General features: G+C 38.1%; 1 protein-coding gene across 6 annotated transcripts in view; it reads right to left on the bottom strand.

Annotated features, from left to right (window-relative positions):
- The window catches only part of CNTNAP4 (contactin associated protein family member 4), a 258,259-nt gene extending 237,780 nt beyond the window's left edge, over positions 1–20,479 (bottom strand). For all 6 annotated transcript variants that reach the window (XM_028095590.2, XM_028095603.2, XM_028095618.2 and 3 more), the window contains exon 1: positions 20,395–20,479. In XM_028095590.2, coding sequence (XP_027951391.1) covers positions 20,395–20,479 — 85 coding nt within the window. The remainder of the gene's footprint in view (positions 1–20,394) is intronic.
- Positions 20,480–23,434: the final 2,955 nt, after the last annotated feature.

The following is a 23,434-nucleotide window of genomic DNA, read 5'->3' as shown; positions in this document are numbered from 1 at the left end:
GTCATGATCCCAGGGTACTGGGATCGAGTCCTGCATTGGGCTCCCTGCTCCTTGGGAGCCTGCTTCTCCCTCTGCTTCTCTCTCTCTCTCTCTCTCTCTCTCTCATGAATAAATAAATAAAATCTCATGAATAAATAAATAAAAAATCTTTAAAAAAAAAAATCCCTACCAGGTTTTTGCTCCACGCCTTTACTTGGTAAAAGAGATCCCAAGGGTCTGCATATCAGAAAAACTTATAAAAGTGTGGTCCTCCTGGAGATGGTTTGCAACCCAGTTGGCCAATATGCCTGCAAGCAGCTGAGCCCTTGGAGAGCTTTAAGTGGTTGCAGCCCCCATTACTTCCAGGATATAGTCGCTTCACTCACTGGCTTTCGGCCTGAATGTCACATTCTAATGAATTTCTCCACTTGGAGCTTAAGAATTGAGGCCAGCATTAAGGCTCTGGCTGCTTCTCAGCACTGCCCCTCCTCCCATCCTACCCCTACATACATGAGTGGGGTAATCTAAATAATCTAATTGCCCTCCATAAAACCTGGAACATTCAGTCTAAACTCATCTTCAATTCTACTTCCTCCTGTCCCATTAACCCTTCATATGAATGCTTCATGACCATTACATTTTGGTTAAATGTGATTATCATATTTTGATTAAACAAGCAGTTCTGTTCAGGTTCATTGCTCTGTGCCACTATGAGACCATCAGCTTGGAATCTCCTCCACACAAGAAGCTATTGGTTGACCTCCTCAGGCTCAAGTGTCCTCCTTGTCCTCAAGGCACCTAAGACCCTCGCACAATAATTAATACACTGAAATTCTGTGTTCACATGCTTCCGTCCCCGTCTGTATGTTCAACCTCACTCTGTAGTCAGGAAGGCCCCATGCTTCTGGCTGTGGCAGTTACATAAAAGAGGTGGGTGTAGAGACACAGAAAGACGAAGAACCAGTAATATGTAACTACTTGCAGAGATGGGTGAAGGTAGCAGAGAAAAATGTCTCATAGGGTTTCTGGCTGTGGGTTATCAGAAAAAGATGAGGCATCTGATATAATGATGAGGGGATAGGAGAGTAGACATGATTTCTGGCTTCTACGTTAGTATCTGACTTATCAGGACTTTTAGTACAAATAACATTAAAAAAATATTTAAAACAGACATTTTTATATCTTGCAAGTGCCAAACAAAATCATAGAGGGCAAGTTGTTTGGAGTTCTTGGGTAAAGTGACCTGAAAACTGCATGCTGGAGATTTACATAAAATCATTAATAGAGTGAAAGCTTATCTATCTATTGATCAATCGATGGATTGATCATAAATTTGGGGGCTTCTTTTTGTTTACTAAATGTTGACAAATTTAAGAGATAACAACCAACTACTTCATAGCCTGAGAATATATATTTCAATTAAGTTGAGGGAAGTTTAAGTGCTGGATTGGAATCAAGATCTTCCTATAAACTTCCTATCTCATTCTTTAGCACTAAGGATTTAATTTCCATTGTAAATTAACTCATAATACACACATCTGGAAGAACAGATCCTTTTTTATTTTTTAGAGCTACAACATAATAAATCAAATATATTATTGTGGTTGAATAAAAATAAATATAAATAATCATCTTTTATTATAGCTCATTCAATACCTCAAAGTTGTTTGCAATGTAGATCATTTATATTGGTAGGGAACATTCCTACCTATTAGAATTCTGAATATATGTTTGCTGGGTTTAAGCAAAATTTAAGTTAAGTAAGAGTGTATTACAAATGCTGAAATCTAAATGGCCAAGAAGAGTTAGCTAAATAGGATCATCAACTGAAATAGCTTTCTAAAGACCAGTTGCTGGTTTTGTTGGCCTTGAAATTTGGATGTTTAAAATATTAAAACACTTTTAAAAGAGAAGTTGCCTTATATTTAGTAAGTCCTCTGAGTTCACTTATACATTAGTAAAGGTTATTTCTTGACAACTTGGTCAAGTAGAGACCTTCCAGGTTTCTCTTCATAGCTGGACATGTCCAGGGGCACATTTTAAAAATGTAATAGTTGCCAATGGAGGGCTATTCAAAGCCTCAAATGCTTCCTGGCACAGATTTTTAAATCTCACAAGATTGTATAACACTACAGAACACACTGGAGAATGGAAGCTCTCTGGAAGGGCAATTACCTCAGCTCTTCTCAATGCCTGCAATCTATCAAATATGGTCAACCATTCAATAGAATTCACCTCTGGCTTCCGAATCCTTAGATTCAGCAAAAGAAGTGGGTTCAAAATGATGTGGCATATCCCAAAATGTTTCTGGCTTCTGAATCCTTAGATTCAGCAAAAGAAGTGGGTTCAAAATGATGTGGCATATCCAAAAATGTTTCAATTAGTACCATGTAATGAGCTGTACCATTTTTCTTCTTTCCCCCTCTCTTCTATTTTGAGGGCAGAGTCTATATATGCCTGTTTTCTAGTACACACTTTAACAGGGCAAGCACTGGGTAAATATTTAATTAAGTTGAACATAACTTGAAGAGCACATTGTAAAATTTTAATCAACTTTCACTATTCCATTTTATCTTCGTCTTCTTTTTACACATTAGGTGATACTCCAATCCAGAATGTGTTTGTCCCAAAGTATTTAAACAGCCCAACTAGATGAATTCAGTCTTTTGTCATTGGAAGCAAGTATTGAATCTCTATCTAAGCCAAATGGGTGGGGCAGGGGTAGGTATTTGAGAGGGAGACAAGAAAACCGTAGTTATCAGTCACAGCGAAGAATACTCCATGAAACCTTCAATTCGGATATATTCTTGTTCCTACCCAAAGTAAAAGACTTCATTAAAATGAAGCCATGTGTGACACCAGAAAGTATTCTGTATGAGCCTTATCTCAGAGAGATTTTACTCAATATGTCACCATGGCACGAATCTTTGTAAAATACTGCATTATACGTATCACACACAATCTCCAGAAAATTTAAATATGATCCTTTGTAGGCAGGTTGGAGAAGAGAATGGAAAAAGAAAAGAAACAAATATGAAGATACTTAAAATTCCTTAATCAGGAAGAAAGCAGCTACACAGGAATTGCATATTACACTTTTTGGAATGTAAACACATTTATGATAAAACCAAAGTAAAAACCACCAGCTGGCATTGACCTCTCCTTGCTCTGAAGTATCTCTGCTTTCAATCAGTCAGGACATTCTGTCAGCCTCTCATGTTCACATGGGACAAGTCTGTTGCCTGCTCCTTATTGCCACTGTCACTTACCTAGGTTATTCCATAGCTCTTATGACTTATTACATGAACGAATTCACCAGCTAAATATCTGTGTTCTATGTTTCCAGGTTAGATGCCATTGCCTTGCCCCTCCCTCATTATTCCCATCCTTCATATTGCCAGGAGTTTTAACTTTACAAAAGGCAGATCTATCAATGTCACACATGGGCACTTAACACTTAGAATATTAAGGTGACCCTTAGAGATAAAATACTTAGGACCTCCCACGACTGCTTCATGACTATTTCTTTAGCTTTATCTGCTGCCACGCCTCACCCTCAGCCAGTCCTTCTGGATCACTGAGGTGCATTCAAATGCTCCATGCTTTTGTGAGGCTCATTCTCATTGGAATGTGCTTCTCCCTTCTTTTCCCTCCCGGTTCTCCTATTCATTCTTCAAGAAATAGCTCTCTCTGATGCTCTGCCTGTAACCACCGAAATGCCTTGCCTCTCACACTGTGCTGTGCTTTTCTATAGGACCAGAAAGTAGCAAAGCTGAGCTTTAGGCCAAAACAGCAAAGAGCACGTGGCCTGTAATGACACTGGTCACCCTATTAGCACCCTGAACAACACTGTACATTTTGTTGTAAAGGAAAGCAAAACCTTAGGCATAAAATATGATTTCAAAAGCATTATGTCTCTGGGAGTCAAAACTTCCATTCTCAATTGTTGGCAAGAAGTTACTGATTGTGACCATTTTAACATTTCAAAACCACTGATGCTGAAGACATGTGTAATGATAGGTAGCACACTAAATATCTGTTGAGTGAATAAATGAATAAAATGAGCAGTATAAGATGAAACCCCAAGAGGCCTCAGAAATTACAAGGGTGAGGAATGCTTTAATAGACTGAAGGAACAATCATGTAACCCAGGGAAGAGTAACTGTATGAAACCAAATACATCCAGGGATTGTAAACATCATTTCACCAAGAATTTTTATAATATATTTAACTAGTATTTCTTTCTTAGGTATAATCCTCTGACTCATCAGTGCCAACTGAAAAATAACCAGGGTCCCAAAGCATGCAATTTCAGGGTTCATTTAACATGGAACATATTCACCCAGTGCAATTTGTGGGGATAAATTTCCAAACTATCAACTCAAAGTCAGTAAAAAATACAAAAACTCATCTTATGTCAACTCTAGTGGTATTACCGGCCATTTATTGATCTTTAAAGGACATGAGAGGAAGCACATGAGAGGTAAACAAGAGTTTACCAAATAAATCAGAATGGCATTACACCAGGAATCTAGATTGAAGTGGAGTATGTATCACGGTCTGCATTTCCTTAGTTACTGTAAGACCTGTCTTTCTGTCTCCCCCATTTGGTTTTTGGTTCCCCGAATGCAGGGATTTATGATTTTACCCCACTACCCTGACTAGAACAAGAAACTCACATGTGGCTGTTTGAGAGGCTGAGTGGATGGATAGATAATTTGCCTACCCAACCTCCGAAATCTGGAAACCCTAGGGTAACTCCGATATTTGTTTTTCTGTACATCACATCGGAAGCTTGTTTAGAAATAAGCCGAATCCTTGAAATGGCAACTGGGTCAACAGGCAGGGACTTACTCTGTTTTCATCTCTTGCTTTTAGAAGAATGTATAGCTTAAGAAACATCTACTGAATGTAAAGTACAAAACTGATCACAACTCTCAGTTCAAAACACTCCACTAAAAATGCTCCATTTAGTTCTAGGCATCAATTGTGTCTTTTAATTTAAAAAAATAGTAGTTCATTCTAGGAGAAGCAATAAATTTCAACTCTAAGTTTAAACATTTGCTTGTAGTATTTCATCTGGTATTTTGCCAAGCATATGAAATATGGGATTAAATACATTTATTTTCAACAATATCCAATTAGTTCCAAGCTATAAAACTATGAAAGTATACTTTGTGAGACACTTCCTTAAGTGCAGAGTCACAGAAGCCCACCTAACAAATTTATCATACAAATTAAGAAGAAATTCATTTTAGACCAATTAGTTAATGCCCTACGAAATCATTTTCCCTTAATATGTTTTACTTGTGTTATCAGGAAGATGAGAAGGGAACTAGAATGCATCTCACCAATATCGTTATATCAAGTGAAATATTACTAAAATGGGAGTCTCATTGCTTTGCTTCATAGAGCAGATATTTAAAGGTGTAGTATACTGCTTGTACACAGTAAGAAGGAATTTTCAAGAGCCTCGGGCATACTATAAAAAGAACTGGGCTAGATGAATAGGGGTCAACAGTCAGAGAAAGAGTGAAGCACAAAGTGCCCTTAATGCCTCTGATACTTTTCTTTCTTAGAAATGGGTTGGGACTAATGAGAAGCCCCATTCAAAGACTTATCAGATATTTCACAGAATCCTGTCTACTCCCTGGAAGCCTGGCTCAAACAGTACGGGTGTTGCTTTAGCAATGGAAACAGTTCTCATTCAAAACTGGAAATCTGAAATGTTTCCTTTTTTATTTTGATCTTCATTAAATATGGGTTGTTCTCCCTGATTTCGGAGGGAAGGAAAATATTGAGGAAGACCAGTCTGTTTTCCTGAGATGTTGAAATTTTTCTCAGAAAGACGGAAGAAATCCTAAGGTTTTTAAAAAGAAAGACAAAACTCTAAAGACACCAGAAGGATATCAAAATCAGTACCAAGGGAGGAGTGAAATGACAGGTAAGAGGTTCTTTCCATAAATAGAGACTCATGCCTTCTGGATAAAACACGAGGCTCATGGTTACAACCGAAAACCTACATCCGCAGCAGCCCATCAGAGGCCCGGGGCATGGAGCTCCTGAGAGGGACACATATAGGGATGATTGGTGGTGCTGCTGAGGGCTGCAGAGATGAGACAGCGGTGTGTATAACTGACAGGCCCAATTGATGAGCAAGCGGGTTTCCTGCAGGGTGACAGATGCGCTTCTGAGATCTGTCAGACGCGGCAATCTCTACCCACCTCCTCTGATCCATGCTTGAACAAATGATACTGCTAGAAGAGACAGAGAACCATCTTTAAGTGTTATAAATCCTTGAGCAGGAAAGGGAAGTGTGTAAGACAGCTACTGCTTTAAATTTCTCCCTCCAAAAGAAATTTAGATTTTTGCCAAAGTGGGACGAAGACACTGAATAGTTCGTGACACTGACATTTATAAATGGCTTCAGACACTGCGATCTTGGGGAATTATAAGAATCTGGGGATCACCATATACTAGTCCAAGCAGATACTGGTAGACTAGGAGAATTTAAAAATAAATCAATGAACAATCAATTGGTTCAAAATAGAGGAATGTTTAAATAAGAGTGCATCCACTTGATAGACTATTATAAACCATTAAAAAAGATAAATACAAAGACTATTTAGCCACAAGAGAAATGCACTAGAGAGGATGGAAAAACACCCAAAAGAGGGAAGACTGGGTGCGAACAGATGCTCTGTTAAGACTGAAATAATGTATGGCAAACATCTGTTCCAGTTCCCAATACTAGAGGGCATTCTACAAATTTAAAATTAGACAAATTTTAAATTGAATTTAACAAAGTTATTAGAATCATGGTTGTTTGTTCATTTTATGTATGTCTTATTTGTTTGTTTGTGGCTAGACATACAAGGATCACAGGAAGAAAAGGGAGAGCGAGTGCACTCTGAGATTTGCAGATAGAAAGAGGAAAGGTGCCAGAGAAAAACAAACCACAAAATCAACTTTGGAGAAGGGGACATGAGAAACACACAGGGGCAAATCACTATGCCAATGGAGCTCGGCAACACAGAGGAGAAAGTAATTTGGAGGGGGATAAAATAATACTTGTGATAAAAGCTGTGGGAGTGTGGGTGATAAATAAAGAGGTGATTTTAATAAAGGGAAGTAAATTATCATCCTGTACATCTCTAAGACTTGCTCAAAGGACAATTTAGAACAGAATAATGCACGCAAAGAAAATGAGTTGCTTCAAAGTTATAAAACCATTGTGAAATGATGGGAAGGCAATCTTTGGTGTCATTAAGATGCATTCCTCTAAGGGATATCAGAAACTCTCAGGTGGAGACAGGGAGAGCGCACCAGGCGCAGATAAAAGGAAAGAAACACTGAAGGGCGATGGTAGCTAGCAACCAGGCAGCAGGAACTAATGGATGAGCACCTTGTGTGTCATCCTAGCAATGCCACTGAGGAGGGATTCAACTGAAAGACAACTTCACTGACCTGATATGTTTCAATCAGTAAAAATAATGTATCTGCTGGTGAACTTACAAAAATTCTCCCAAATATCAAGAGAGGATTTACTTTATTCAGGTAGTTGAGACAGGGAGAGTACTCATTATGGACTGAATTGTGACCCCCACCTCAAAATTCATATATTGGAGCCTTAACCCTCAATGTGACTATATTTGGGGCCACAGTCTTTAAGGAAGTAATTAAGGTTAAATGGGATCATAAAAGTAGGGCCTTCAGTGGGACAGGCCCTCATCATGGGATGGGACTGGTGTCCTTACAGGAAGAGGAAGAGACACCAGAGATCTCTCCGACTGGTCATGCACACAGAGGAAAGGCCACATGAGGACATAGTAAGAAGGTGGCCATCTGCAAGCCATGAAGAAAGTCCTCACCAGAAACGAACCCTGCCGGCACTTTGATCCTTGAGTTCCAGCCTCCAGCATGGTGAGAAAATAAATTTCTGCTGTTTAGGCCTCCCAGCCTGTGGTATTTGATATGGCAGCCCTCACAGACTAACACAACACCCAAAGGGAATGGAGAAGGCAATGGGCAAGGAGAGGGATGTAATAGAGAAAGAAACAATGCTGGCAGAATGCCCGGGGCACAGGTGTTGCAAGCTTGCAGAAAGCAGTTGGTTTTTCTTGGTGATTTGAGCTTTTTCAGTCCCTTACAACCTGTTCTTAGAATTGTTGACTCAAAGAAGGAATTTAGACTGAGTGGGTAGGTCTCTGGTACCAAGGAGCAAGGGGAGTCAATGAACATTCAGAGGAGGGGATTTTATAGTTACATATGCCGAGTGATGTTTGACACTTTACTCTGAAGAGTAAGGAAGAGCTTATTAATAAGATACAAGTGACAGAATCTGTGGAAGAAGGTAAGCATGTCACCTTATAATTTATCATGCCAGAGACAGAACCTTGAGAACAGGCCTGTGTGGGTTCTAATACTCAGGGGAGGTGATTTCAGAGGCTCATGGAGAAGATGAGTGAACTCCATCTCAAAGAGCAATGGATTTAGCATCATTGAAATCGGGTCCAAGTCTTTAGCTCTATTCTTCCTTACTCGGTGGCTTTGGAAGTACCTCCTAAATTTCAATTTCCTAGTTTGTAAAATAATAATAGTAATGTCTGCCTCCACCACCTTAGAGTCCACAGAGCCCAATGCAAAAGGAATACTTGTCAATATGAATGATAACATATGTCAGCATATGCAGAAAACTATGAACTCTACAATTCTGGGAATGAAAATCACAAAGGTACACAATGCGGAGTAAGAAACATGACAGTAATCTAAAAAGAGTGATGAAGATTTACAGGAAATTAACAAAAAGAATGTGTGTACAAGTCAAAGAGGAAAATAAAAGTTTGGAACTCACAAATGCTTATAAACATAGCTAAAGGCAGTGAAGAAAGTTCTGCCTGTTCGTGGGCAAGAGAAGCACAAGAAAGCTGCAGTTATACTCTCTATAAAGCTGATGATGAAAATTTAAAAAAACAGAGAACTAATTTTATTTTTCTTCCACCCTCTGTTAAGGAAAAAAGTCTTCAAGTGGGAAAATACAAAATACAAGCCAACATAAAGGAACTGAAGACCAAGATAGATGAAGAAGTCGAAGATTTCTTTCCAGAATGTGGGGACAACTTTTCAGTACAATTTCCAAACTGGAGGAGATCACGTCGCAGCTGCTGCAGAGATGGAGAGCCGCAGGGAGGGCCTGGATGGGGACAGATGCGCTTCCGACTTTATCCTCATGACGTATTTTGTATTGGCCTATTCACTGAGGGTCCTCAGTCCAAACAGGATGGGAGATACCGGTCTGTCAAATTATATTGCTATACATACGAAAGGGGGTAGGGAGGGAAAGAGCCAGTAAGAATCGGTTGGCCATGATAGTATGCATCTTAATGGATTATGACAGACCAGAATAAAGTACTCAGCCTATCTAAATGAAATATAATAGAGATAAATACAAAATTCAAAAAAATAAAAAAGCAAAAATAGGTGGTCCCCTAAATAAAAATGACATTTTTATCATTAAAAGAATACACAGTGCTCCAGTTTATCTAGTCTGATTCTTTTTGTCTCCTCTCTTTTTGGTGTTTCAACTGAAAAAATACAGATAAGCCACCTTTTGGTGTATTCTTTCCACATCTACTGAATATCTTCTTTTCTCCAGGCACTGTGCCAGGTGTTACAGACACAGAAATGATTAAAATAATACCTTTGCCTTTCAAAGATTTCACCGTTTTGTAAAGGAGACATACTCTCGAAAAATACGGTTTGAGAGTCTATGATCAGGGCAGGTACAGGCGAACACTCAAGGTGCTATGGAGTATCTGCCAAGATGGTGACAGTGGAGATGGTTTGATCAGGTAAGACTCCACAGAGCAAGGAAGTCAGGCTTGCTTTAGGTACACGTTTTCCAGGAGGATTTAGAGGGAAGGGCTTGATGGCCATCAGGCAAAGGGAACAGCAGATGTAAAGGCCAGGCGACAGAGGCCAGAGGACATAGGGAGGGGCAGCACCGTGAGGGGGACAAACGTGGAGCCATCCGCAAAAACAGAGGAGGAAGATAACTTGCTTGCTATGCTAATAAGGCTGAACTTACTGTTGAAAGCACCTAATGATGAGATAGAGCTACAAGGCAGGAGTTACCTTCTTTTTTTGATAAAACCTTAAAAATTGATTAAAGATATCAATGCATTATGGCAGGATTACCTAAAAATACAATAATACGTGTAGTATTTAAAAATCATGCATGATGTGGAACGGAAGGAATGGAAGTTACAGGAAGTCGTGAGGGAAGGAGACAGCTGCTGCACTGGTCCTACCAGCCAAATCAACCCTGGCAATCCCTAAGATGACAGATGCCACCGCCCGATCATCCTTGTATTCAGGAGAAGGAAAAAGGAAAATGATCAAGGCTCCATTTTGCTAACTCAGAAAATCAGAGAACTGCAAGCATCTTCCCTGGAGAATGTTTCAGTGATTAATACTACTACATACATTCTTTTCATGCTAATCTATTTCACGTTGCAATTATATATAAACATAGAGAGGAAAAGAAACCATTCCATAGGCAAGCACACAGAAAGGCTTTCAAGAAATGAATGTGGTCATTTACAAGGCCACACCAGTAAAATGGCACAGTTTTATATGTCAAGCATAGCAAATTATTGTGATCATCATTTTATTCTTAGTACCTAACACTCTGTATCAGATTTTTATGAGCCTGCTTTTTCCATTTCTCTAATAGATATCTGACTATGAAATATTTTATTTCACTGTGTTCTGTTTTGCCATTAGGTACTATAGGATACTATGAGTTTAAGTGTTTGCTCTTTGCTTTCTTTTTTTTTCTTTTTTTTTTAGATTTTTATTTATTTATTTGACAGAGACAGAGAGAGACACAGCGAGAGAGGGAACACAAGCAGGGGGAGTGGGAGAGGAAGAAGCAGGCTTCCCGCCTAGCAGGGAGCCCGAAGCAGGGCTCGATCCCAGGACCCTGGAGACATGACCTGAGCCGAAGGCATACACTTAACGACTGAGCCACCCAGGCGCCCCTGCTCTTGGCTTTCTTAACTGTACTCCTACTTCCTTTCCCAAATCATCCTCTCTTTTGTTTGTTTTAGGAAAGGCTATACATTTTGATACTTAACATATTGTGTTATGACATTTTACAGGCCACCTGACGTTTTCCTAACAGGATTATACTACAGGCTCCATGTTAAATACTTCAACACTTCAAATAAGCACAGAAATCATATACACAATGGAACAAAAGAGCCTATCTGAGCCGCTTTATGACCTTGCACAGAATTCCCTCACCACCACTTAACATAGAATTGTTTTTATTTCAGCAATGTTCTTTTACTTAAGTCCTAAACATCTAAAACATGGCAAATGTAAATATGTACTATAAATCCTTAATTATGAGGATCACTAAGGTTTCATGCAGCTTCCTGCCTTGGAGATAGATTCTTTTTGTACAAAATCAGCCAAAATTGACAGATAAAAGTGAATGACGTGATCAAAGTTAAACTTTGCTTATGATGCCCTTCTCTTGATACCAGTGTCACTCTACTGCATTGTCTTTGAGAGTTACATTCTGCTTCAATTTATCTAGTGGTGTTGAAGCCAAAATCTCTCCCACCATTTTCTGCCTTCATTGTCATGTTCAGAAAGACTAGCAACCTAGAAGTTGAGTTAAATATTGGGGTCCCTGAGATCTCCATGTCAAAAAATAAAGCACTTTGGGATCACAAAAGGGCAACACTGCCCCTCTGTTTGGGAGGTGATTAAATTGAATCTAGAAAGACCCCTTGCTAATTTTTAATCCCACATACTGTTTTACAACTATACCAGAGATTATTCTGGTATGGTAGCAACTAAGAAATAATCTTATTCTATATTCCAACACTACTTAATTAAAAATGTGCCACCCAGGGACAATGTTTTCCATTTCTCTACCAATATGGACCATTCCCAGTTTCTACAACAATATCTTCCAACATGTGCATGGGAATGCGTGCGTGTGCACGCACACAAACACACACACACACACACACACACACAAAATGACAATTTCATCTCAGCAACTCATTTCCCTTACAGACCATTTTCAATTTAGCTCCTTCCTTCTGTTTGGCTATCTGCTAATCTGATTTTAAAAGACAAACACAGGGCGCCTGGGTGGCTCAGTTGGTTAAGCATCTGCCTTGGCTCAGGTCATGATTCCAGGACCCTGGGATCAAGCCCTATGTTGGGCTCCATGCTCAGTGGGGAGTTTGTTTCTTCTCCCTCTGCCCCTCCTCCCTGCTCATGCTTGTTCTCTCTTTCTCTCTCTCAAATAAATAAATAAAATCTTTAATTAAAAAAAACTGTTTTAAAAAAAGACAAACACGTATTATCTTTGAAAACTAAAGATGTCTTGAAGATAGATACATATTCAATCTCCTAGAGCACAGCTATTAGCCCAGAGAGAAATTTAACTTTCTCAAATTTTCCCCAAAATCTCTCTCTTGGCTCTGATATAGCAAAGGTCAGGTTAATAGGAAACTGTCGGGCTCTCAGTTGTGAGCCATTCAGTTCAGATATCTATTCAGTGTCATCCAGGCATCTACCAACTCCAAAGCTTACAACTAATTCCAAAAAGAGTTTATCAGTGCCCTTGACTCAAAGGGCATTTTTTAAAAAATCTCTCTATATAGGTTATAACTGCAGAGTAAGTCAAGTAATAAGATTATAGGTTATAGTTTGCTTTTAAACTATACAACAAACGCAATTTAGGAAGGCAGGTGAATTTATATATTTACATGATGTTTCTAAACTAATATCAACCTATGACCTCAGTTGTAAGTACCATAATTGCCAGTCGGGGGCGGGGGGAAATGGTTACAGAAACAAATATGTCTTTCATGATTTAGAAGCACATAGAATCTTATTCTAGAGCACTGCCAAATAATGAGAGGTACTTAATAAAAAAAGTAATTAGAGCTATAGCCAACAGATACATATCATACCATTTTTTCCCTTGTGATTTAAAAACCTTAAGAGGTAAATTTCATCACTGCTCTATTAAATATTTATGGCATTTAAAACTTTTACAGTTACTAATTTTAAACTACTTAAAATGTCAAATGTTTTCAAGCTTCACTCACTTTCCCAATTATTACATTGGAATGACTCATTAACTGTAACATAAACAGACCCACTTTTACCTCCTGTTATACTATATTTCTGATTTTATTACCAGAGTACCACTTTTCCATGAACCATGACAAAAATTCATTGGAGGGAAAAAAAAACCCAAACCAAACACATACTCTTTCTCTTCCAAATACCAATTTTCCCCAAAAGAATGGAAGTAATAATAATAATTTGTAACAGATTTCACATGTACATTCTTTACCATTACATAACACTGTACATGGTACATAATAGTACATAGTACCTGAACACCTTAGCAAAAGACATTCTGACAAAAACTTTACCCTCCAGAAATCAATTGGGAAACAAAAATATCTTTACAAAAATAGTAGCATATCAGATTTGGTCTTTACTAAATGCACCTGGAGCAATCAGCTTTAGAGAGGGTCTAAATTCATTGACTAAAAACAAGGAAAGCTGGTTCTAGAAGTCAAATAAAAAATTACATATGCATACATACATACATGTATACCTCTTGAAGCACACAGACAACTACAGCTTTAGAACTCACTGAAGAAATTTGAGTGTGGAAACCTTAGACATCAGAGTTTCCCCCAAAAAAGCAGTCAAGAAGATAATCCAATGGTCAATGACACCTCCATTATTTAGAAATACAACTTACTATAATTTAGAGTTATGGGTAAACTATTATTTCTCAAGAAATTCTAAATCTTTTTTTAAACCCTGAAAGCCCTCAAATTACAATATTAATCTCCAGGGTAAACATTTTCATTTTAATATATTTGGTTAATTGAGGCTTTTTGATGAGTTCACTCTTCCTTTAAGAAGGACTTTCATGTGATGTGATGAGCACTGGGTGTTATACACAACTGATGAATTGCTGAACTCCATCTGAAATAAGTGATGTACTATATATTGACTAATTGAATTTAAAAAAAGAACTTAATATATTTTTTAAAATGCCAACATAAGAATGATATAAATATCTCAATTATAAAAATAAATTATGACTTTGGTAAGGACTTTCAGTGATAATCACAAGGTCTCCTAAAGCTCCACAGTTTTTATCTGCATTTAGTTTGGGGCATTTATTTCTCTTTCTGAGATTTTCCTTTTTAAGTGAGCTTAGCATTTAACCCTACGATTCAAAACCTGTTTTTAAAGATCTGTTTGTTAAAAGAGTATTTCTAAAAGTTCCTAAGTGAAATACCTATTAAAACAATTATCCATATATTCTATGAGAATTCACTCCACCACCGCCACAACACAGTTCATTTCACTACATGAATGTAGGTAATTCTTGAAACATGTCCTATTTTAAGCAAATATTCTGCGACAAGTCTCCCTTTCCCCATCATACTTGTTATCTTGAAAAATAGCAATGATTCTAGACAAATACTAAAAAGGTTATTGAGGCCAAAATTTCTCAATCAATAAAAATGTTTAAAAATTAAGCTAAGAAAGAATTGAAGTACCAGCCCACTGAAAAAATCAGATCAAAGCCTGCCTTATTTAATATTTCACCAGAGATATTCACTACCAATCTGAATATGCATATCTGGGATGTACATTACAATGTTGGATAAGCTTTCACTATTCTTTCTACTATTTTCAGGAGCTGGGCCAGTCTGTGAACTTAGTTCACAGTTCAATCACTAAGAAGGAAAGAAAGAGATTTTAAAAGGAGAGTGGAGGACTTAGATAAACTGACTAATTGGCAACCTAAAGGTCGAGGGACTCATTAGTTGACAATATTAAGACCTTAATATTGATTTATCTGAAGGAAAGGTGATTCAAATTCTAAATATGGTGTCAAATTGAGAAAAATAGATATTTATAAAGCAAAACTGATACTCTGTTGTAAAAAAATTCAGAGCCATGTAATAGCAGGTGTCACTGTCCCTTATCATCTGTTCACAGTGGATAGTTATGAGCCCCACTATAGTTCTTGTTGACACCCAGAGAAAGTCACATTTCAGTGAGCTCTACAAGACTGCCCTTGGTTGTCTTTGATTTGGAAATTGGTTTTTTCGTAAGAGAGAAATCTACATTAGAGCTGAGCCATTAAAAACAGAATTATGAAAAATAAAGTAATATTAACACATGCCCATTTACTTTGGGGGAAAAAGTTACAATGGAATTTCAATGAAAAGAATTTGTAAAATGTTATATTCCATAATATTTTTAACTTAAACTTAAAAAACAACTACATTAAATGGTGTAGTGTAAATAAAATGAGGCTAATGATCAGTTCTTGGAAATGAAAAGTAAATACAACTCCAAATGGACAAGACATTTACATAAAAATTAATTATGTTGGCATGAGTAGGTGAAAGGCACCTGCCTAGTTATTATGAATTCTCAGTGGGCAGTGCTTAAATGAAAGTCTATTTTTTAACTTACTCTAGAAAGTTCACCAATTTCAGAATTTGTAGGAAGCTGCTACCGTAAAAGTCATAGGGACGAGAATACTCTTCCAATAAGATCATCTCCCTCATATAATCAGTGATTCCAAATGCAAGTTTCTGATTAGTATATGGAATGGGATAATTTACACTCATGAGAAAGTATAAAATAACAACAGAATTTTCATTCAAAATATCTGATATGCAGTTACTTATACACTTTATTGAACTTCTTATATTAACAGGATTACTTGAGATTGAAGGTGCCCCTTTAGCAACCAAAACTGCTGAAGCTTTACAAATAGTTACAAGTAATTCACAACCACTGAAATAACAATATTTCTGAACAATAAAGTCTTTAAGAAGAAACATATGAGGAAGATACTAATTTGAAGGTCTCTTCTGTTAGAGTTCCTACTAATTTCAGTACCACAATTCCACAAGTATGTATTTCTGTGCTAAATAATTAAGACTAAATTTTATCATAGCAGTATAATTTATATACTACCCATGTCTCACCATTATATTGTATGTTATTTAAATCAAGGATTAATGGGCTTTTTCTATAAAAGGACAGATAGTAAAGAATATCATGTAGGTCTTCATATCAAGAGAGGGAAATCAAGTTTAAGAAAACTTTGTTGATAAAATACAAAATATAATAATAATAGCTGAATACAAATTTTTGCCATACAGGTCTACCAATGAGAGGAATATAAGTTTTTTGTGCCACAAAGAATTCCTTTAATTTTTTTCCAAACATTTAAAAAAACTTTTTTTCCAAACATTTAAAAAAAGAAAAACCACTCTTAGCTCACTGGCCCTACAAAACAAGGCAGTGGGCCATATTTGGCCAACCTCTGAGCTAAATATTACATTATCTTACAATTGATGTTATGCAATTCTATTAATTTGTTTTCACGAAAGAGGTCAATTAATTCAATCTTGATATAGAAATTGGGTCCCATAAAGGAACCTTTTGTATGTGATACAATTTCCAAAATTTCAGAAGACAATAATATTAATTACTAAGAGTGAGCACTATGTGTCCTGTGAAAGTCATATTTTTGACCCCAAGCTAGCTATGAGTTGTGTCATCCCCAGAGCTGGAGACTGCCCTTATCAGAAATTCTTTGGGATGCATGTAATCAGAAGTGGGGAGAAGGCACCAAACTGAAGAAAACAAATCAGTATGGCTGTTAGAAAAGTGAGTCAAAGTGCACACTCACCTGTATGTCCAAAGGCCAGCTATTTATGCATTGTATCATATAATTATATTTCATCAGTACTTTACTGTTACAGTCTAGTTATTTTTTGCCATAGGAACAAATGCTTGGGAGAAGAAGGAAAAGCAGGAAGCTTCAGGAAAGAATTACAAGGTTGAGTTTTAACAATTTGGGAATCTGTCCAGTTGCATTCACATTGCATCCCTGAGCCCACAAGACTGATGATCCACTCAAGCAATTACCTTCATCTACTGCTGATTTTAACATATCCTTTCCATGCTTCTGTCAGAGTAGATATCAGATGAACCCTTTTTTCAATTAGATAAAAGAAAGAACTTAACTTTTAATTAAGTTATTCATAAGCTACGTGGTGAGCATTAAATATTTTCAAAGTTAAGACTCAGGAGGCCAAGAAGCCTTCATCACATGATGTGCAAGAGTAAAAATAACTAGTCCATACACCTGTTCCTTCTTTTGTGGTGAGTCAACCTCTCCCCCCAAAAATCTTAATGTTCAGCAAGAAACTGTGGGTCCATAAGAATAATTATAAAAATAGATATCTCCCTTCTCAATTCATGTCTCTTGGTAGCAAGTGAAGAAACCAACAACAGTCTGTGCAATGTATCAGAGAGCAAGCCCTTCCGGGAGGACCTGTCTCTAAACTTCCATGTAAGGAACACCTCAACATAATAACAAATTTGTCTTGACCAGAATAAAGAGGAAAGACCTGGGGCTGGTTCACTGCTTCTGAAGTGTCAAGTAGGGCGCCAGTAGGCAAAGAATGTGGTCTATTCAATATATTTCATCTTTAGACAAGTGAGGAGTAAGCAAAGCCACCAAATACGTGGGAGCACGTGCATCTGGTGGTTTATACAGATTTATTTACATATATACACGTGCACATACATGTGAACATGTATATGTATGTATTTGCACAGAATCCTTCCAATGTAAAGTTACCATGTTGATTAATTACATCAACTAACATTCAAATTAAAGTGCATCTAATCCCTGAGCTGTTCCTGGTTTAGAGTGCTGTCCCATGAAAGCTTTCACATGGGCAGCCTTGGGTCGTCTTCGGGGCTGACTCAGTGGAGAACAGAATTGCTCTTGGTGAATCAGCTGTAAATGAAGGGAGAAAGTCTTTGTATGCACCTGGGAGACTGACCTTTAATTTTATTTATATTCAGTTCTCCCTGACTTTAACATTGGTATTAAAGATTGATTCATGTTTTAATATAAAGCCTTGTCCAGAAGAATTACTGGTGTTACTGTAACACTTTAAAAATGCTTATGCTGAAAAAAATTAAAAATACAAAAAATACAAATGCTTATGCTGGTTGATGATCACTTGTCCATACACTGAATCCCAGCCTTGCTGGTAAACATATACACTTGTTCTTCCGAACAAGATAAAACATATGAAGCACTTGGTAGTAAGCAGACCTTGCTTCCTTCCAAAAATTAAAAAAAAAAAAAATACTGAGTATTAAAGAATAAAACAAAAATTGGGAAATGAATTTTTTCTCATATATATTATTGCAAATCATACTATCTAGGTGATATCAGCAAGAAATTATTAAATGCGATTTTAATTGGATGAGGGCATTTAATTGTATTTTTGACACTTTAAGAACTGTCAACTCAATATATATGGTAACCAAGAACTCCAACTTTATTATTTAAATAATTCCTAATAATTTAAAATTTTATAGGTTCTTTAAGTTTTGCAAATGTTTAGAAGAGCATTAAACCACTTCATGAACAAACCAAACCTGAGATTATACAGAACCAGGGTTGAAATTTTAAGTGTCAGCCAGAGGCCCAGCCAAAGCTAAGCACTCCTGAATATTCTGCTCTCCTCAGGTCTCAGCAGCTCCTCTGCTCTTCACTAAAAATTAGATCTATTACAAAAGAAAGCTATTTAATGTCGAGCTGCCTTTTACTGGACTTCAAGAAAAACATAAACAACTGTCAATCAATCATATTTATATATTATTAACGCAAATATAGGCAGTGCCTTGGAAAGACAGGACTGTCTAGGCCAGACTTCAGCCCTGCTTTTCTGAAGGGAAGGATGCTTCAAGTGATGTGCTTTACATTGTAAGAGTGACCTCTAGTGCCTTCCTTTTTTGTTGAACTTCTGTAGTTGGACGATGAATTACTTATGCCTTCTCTACAAAACTTTCTGTGCATGGGTATGTGTGTCTGTCTAGTTATCGTTTGTTTGTTGCAATGCTTGTCAAATGCTGCCATTACAGCCGTCCAAGGTTCTGACTAGGTGAAAATAGGCAAATTTTCTTGTCTCATGGAATTCTTATACAACTAAATTAAAACTGAATCTGAAACACAGTGCAGCATCTGAGGGATGTTCTCTTCTTGCAGAGTGATGGATACACCATGCCCTTAAATGAGTTAATACTGCATGGGACCTTGAAATCACAGCAGCCATGCAATGTACATGGACATTTGACTTGTGCCACAAGGGTCATTTATCACGTTTTTCCCACATCAGAGTGCTTTAGAGTGTTCAAGGGATGTGCCATAGCAAATGCCTGATTACTGGCTTATTTGTATTCCCTAAACCTAAACCGGGTTATACAGCAGCAACATCAATTCCTGAACAGGCCTCATAGCCCTTTCTGGAAAAGCAAATGAGCTTTTCTTTTTAAATCAGAGAAAGAGATAAAAAGTTGAATTTGCAGAGCTTATATATCATTTATCGAGGAGGGGGAAATTCTCCCATTTAGGGATTTTAAGCCAAATATAACTTTTAAAACTTTTTCTATCTCTAATAAAAAGTGGATGAAGGGAGTCCTGCCAAATTATTTTGGGTGATACTTAAATAAGAAATAAGGTCTTAATAAATCTTCCCTGAATCAATTAACTTAGAATATTCCATCACAAATGTATAAAGTTAAAAATAATGCTTTTAAGAATTCATACTTCTGATAAATCACCTAAATGTTTTTCCTTTAAGCAAAATCTACATTTTGCTTAAAGGAAATCAAGCCCCCTCTTTCCAGAGTACTCAAATCTCATTCTTCAGGGAGTGAAGGCACAATTCTAAATACTGGGGTTCACCTCTACCAGTTTTGCTCCTGAATTCTGCAGTGCATTTCAGTTATTAGCCTGGTATGATTTTAAAGATGCAGCCAGCTATCAGTCTACCAATGCAAACTTCAGAAATCTAAGCTAATGCAGCATAAGGTAAAGTCTGCCAGTTGTTTTCCTGTTACACATAATTCCAATAAAATTCAGTAATCCTTAAAAAGGAAGAAATGATATTCACAGGCTATTCCCTGGTTAAGATGCTAATTTAATGTTTTCCTAGAACTTGGGCTTTCTCAATGAATATTCAAAGATGAGAGGATAAGAGTCTGCTCGTGGACAAAAAAAAAAAAAAGAAAGAAAGAAAGAAATGACATTTTGCATATTTTGACCAGACCAGGAGGAAAGACAGACGTGGGTAAAGCCAGTCATATCTGCAAGATTTTTAAGTGAGGCTTCATTTACAGCAACATGCTTTGCAGCAATGCCAGTTGCAAATAATAATCATAAAAACAACAGAATTAAAGTTTTGCAGAGAGCCCCCCCCATCACTGCAAGTTTTAAATCATTTGCTGTATACTTACAGGAATTCCCAGCTCTGACCCTCTTCCAATTTTGAGTAGATAACAGAAGTAGCGTCTTGAGGACAGCTCCGGTGATAGACCCCATGTTCACATTTGTTGGGCTCCCCCAAAAGATCTTGAGTGGCTCTCCGAGCGCTGTCTGGGTCTTCAGCACCTCTGGGGCTCTCAGTTGCTCTCCCTCCTTCCCTCCCCTCTCTCTCCCTCTCTCTCTGTCTCACACACACACACAGAGACACACACACACAGGCGCACACACACCCCCCACACACAGCCCTGACTCCTCAGTGAAAGCCCCCCCCAGCATCTTCCCTAACAAGCATCCACAGCGACCAGGCCACGCCCACTCCTCTCGGCGGCGGTCCCCGACAGTGGCCCTGGTCCCTCCTCCAAATTCACAGCGGCGCTCGGAGCCCACCGCGCGCCGCACCGCTGACTGAAGCTGCACCTGCAGGCGGCGGCCTGCTGCTCCGGGGCCTCCTCGGGGCTCCCTCCCCGCCCCGCTATTCTCCGACAGTCCTTAACCCTTTCTCCCCTCTAGAGATGAGGCTGGGGGGAAGGGGTGAGGCGGTGGAGCCTCCCGATTTTCTGGAGGTCTTGCCTTTAGCGGAGCCAGTCAACACACTGAGCTAATTCCTGACTATCCGGGAGGGCATCCAGGTAAAACTGCGTTATGGTTCAAAACAAAAGCATAAAAGAAGACAGAAATAACTAAGCAGTATTGGTAAATTGTAGCTAAAACTGTCCTCAGGGAAAATACTTGCTGTTGTTTTTCTCTGTTTATATAAAACTATCCTCTTCAGCTACGGTGCCAGGATTTTATTATGGAAATTCCTCACAAGGAAACAGACATTCCTGTTTGGCAGATATTTAGAATCATCTGGTAATAGTCTGCAAGAAATTAACATTTCTTATTTTAGCGCATCAGGAGGACAAACCCACAAGCCGAAAGCTTCGGATGGATTTATTTTGATGAATACATCATGCTGTGAATAGGCAGCTGCATTCTACAAATTCTTTAATAACAATTCCCAAAAGGCCTGAAATGAAGAACCACGGGATGCTGAAGGGGACCCCCCACATATGTACACACACCCCGAAACTGAACACTGTAAAGATATAATTCAGATGCTCTAAAGGAGAGAGGAACAAAGTTGAATTCACAAGCTCACCGACTACAGAAAAACTACTCTTCTAATGGCTGATCCATGAATACTGCTATTTCTTGAATAGAATATTAAAATATTTAAATAATGGGGTTAATATCAGATAATAAGTGTATCACATGGTATCACAGAGGATAAGTAATCTCTTTAAAATAAATGTGAAGATATTTAACTGATAATGTGCTAGATTTTTTAAGAATAGGAATCCTAGAGTTCTCAAGCATCTCTGGGTGATTACAAATTAGAAGACGCATAAGACTGTAGCAAACGGTACTTTTGCTATGGAATGAATGAAATAAGAAGAAAAAGGACACATGCATCCTCCTGCCTAACCATAAGAGCTAAACAAATACATGTGGCTCTTGCCAACAAACAAAGCAGAAGAGGTATTTTTTCTTTTCCTACTTACAGATGAGAAAACAAGAACAGAGAATTTAATTTGTAGAGGTCATAGAGTTAGTTAAGAAGAGTACCAAAGATTGGACTTTGTTTTTCTGACTCCAATTTTACTGTTCTCACCCTGGGACTTACTGCCCCTCACATCAGAGGACACCTTCTCCCTGACCTGGCAGTAGTGGCTAAAACTTAAGGCCCTAGGGAGAAAAAAAAAAAAAAAAAAAAAACAGCAGGGAAAAGAAAGGTCATTGTTTGAGCATTTACTTGTATTTCTAGGCCTATATCCCTGATTTTGTTATTTTTCTGATATAATATATTAGGCAAAAGCAGATACAAGTTGATAATTTATGTTAGGTAATTACTGAAGGGGATTAAATGTTATTGAACACATACTATATGTCATCTGTTATCTGATTAAATTATTATAGCAATCTTTGAGGGAACTATCATTCTGTCTATATAGCCAAGAGACTAAAACACAGAGAAGTTAAGCTGTATGTCCAGAGTGCCACAGTGAGTAACAGAGAAGGCTGGGCTGGCATTCTGGACTACAAAGCTCTAAAATCATTACTTTCAATGACTCCACACTGAAGAACAGGTTCTTGGATTCTCCTGACGAGAAAAGTTGTCTTCCTATTAAAAATGTATACTTGGGGCGCCTGGGTGGCTCATTCGGTTGGTCGTCTGCCTTCGGCTCAGGTCATGATCCCAGGGTCCTGGGATCGAGCCCCGCATCAGGCTCCCTGCTCGGCGAGGAGCCTGCTTCTCCCTCTCCCTCTCCCCCTGCTTGCGTTCCCTCTCTCACTGTGTCTCTCTCTGTCAAATAAATAAATTTTTTTTAAAAAGTATACTTAATTGTTCCCATAAAACAAATTAGAGAATGCATTTTAAAAGGACCAGTACACATAAATGAAAAATAACTGAAACTGTCATGCCAATAATAACTTCTTTAGGACAAAGGGTAAATTACCACAGTAGCCATTAATGATGGCTTTTCCATATCAGTGGGTTATAGCTATAGAGTGAGGTGGAGGCTGGCGCTGGAGAGAAGACCACAGCATTTGAAGCTGCCACACCACCTGTCCCTGTCCAATGACCACACAGGGCAGCGACTGCCTGGACAACGTGAAGCAAGGGAGAGAGAGAACATGGACTTTGCAAACAGAGGAGCCTAGATATGAATTCAGCTTTCACTATGGTTCTCATTAAGTGATTCCATTACTCTGGTCCTTGATTTCTTAAAAAAATAATAATAAGAGAATAATGACTAAAAGAGCCACTGTGAGATAAAGTATAAGTATTGAGTAGCTAGCACTGAGTGGGCCCTCATTTACTTACTGCATTCTGACTGTTCAGAGTAGTGGTTTGAACAGGCAATGCTGGAGTCTGGCAGCCCAGGTTCAATGTCTGCCCCAGCTACAGCACCACCCAGCAAAAGCTCTTGGGCAAGCTATGTGTCACCTCCGCTTCTGTTTCCTCTT

This window comes from Eumetopias jubatus, unplaced genomic scaffold (assembly GCF_037043125.1).
Source record: "Eumetopias jubatus isolate StellerSeaLion01/CBP00866 unplaced genomic scaffold, mEumJub1_p1.0 scaffold_10, whole genome shotgun sequence".
NCBI classification, from domain to species: domain Eukaryota; kingdom Metazoa; phylum Chordata; class Mammalia; order Carnivora; family Otariidae; genus Eumetopias; species Eumetopias jubatus.
The sequence above is the reverse complement of the archived record's forward strand: the minus strand, read 5'-3'. Positions and strand labels throughout refer to the sequence as shown.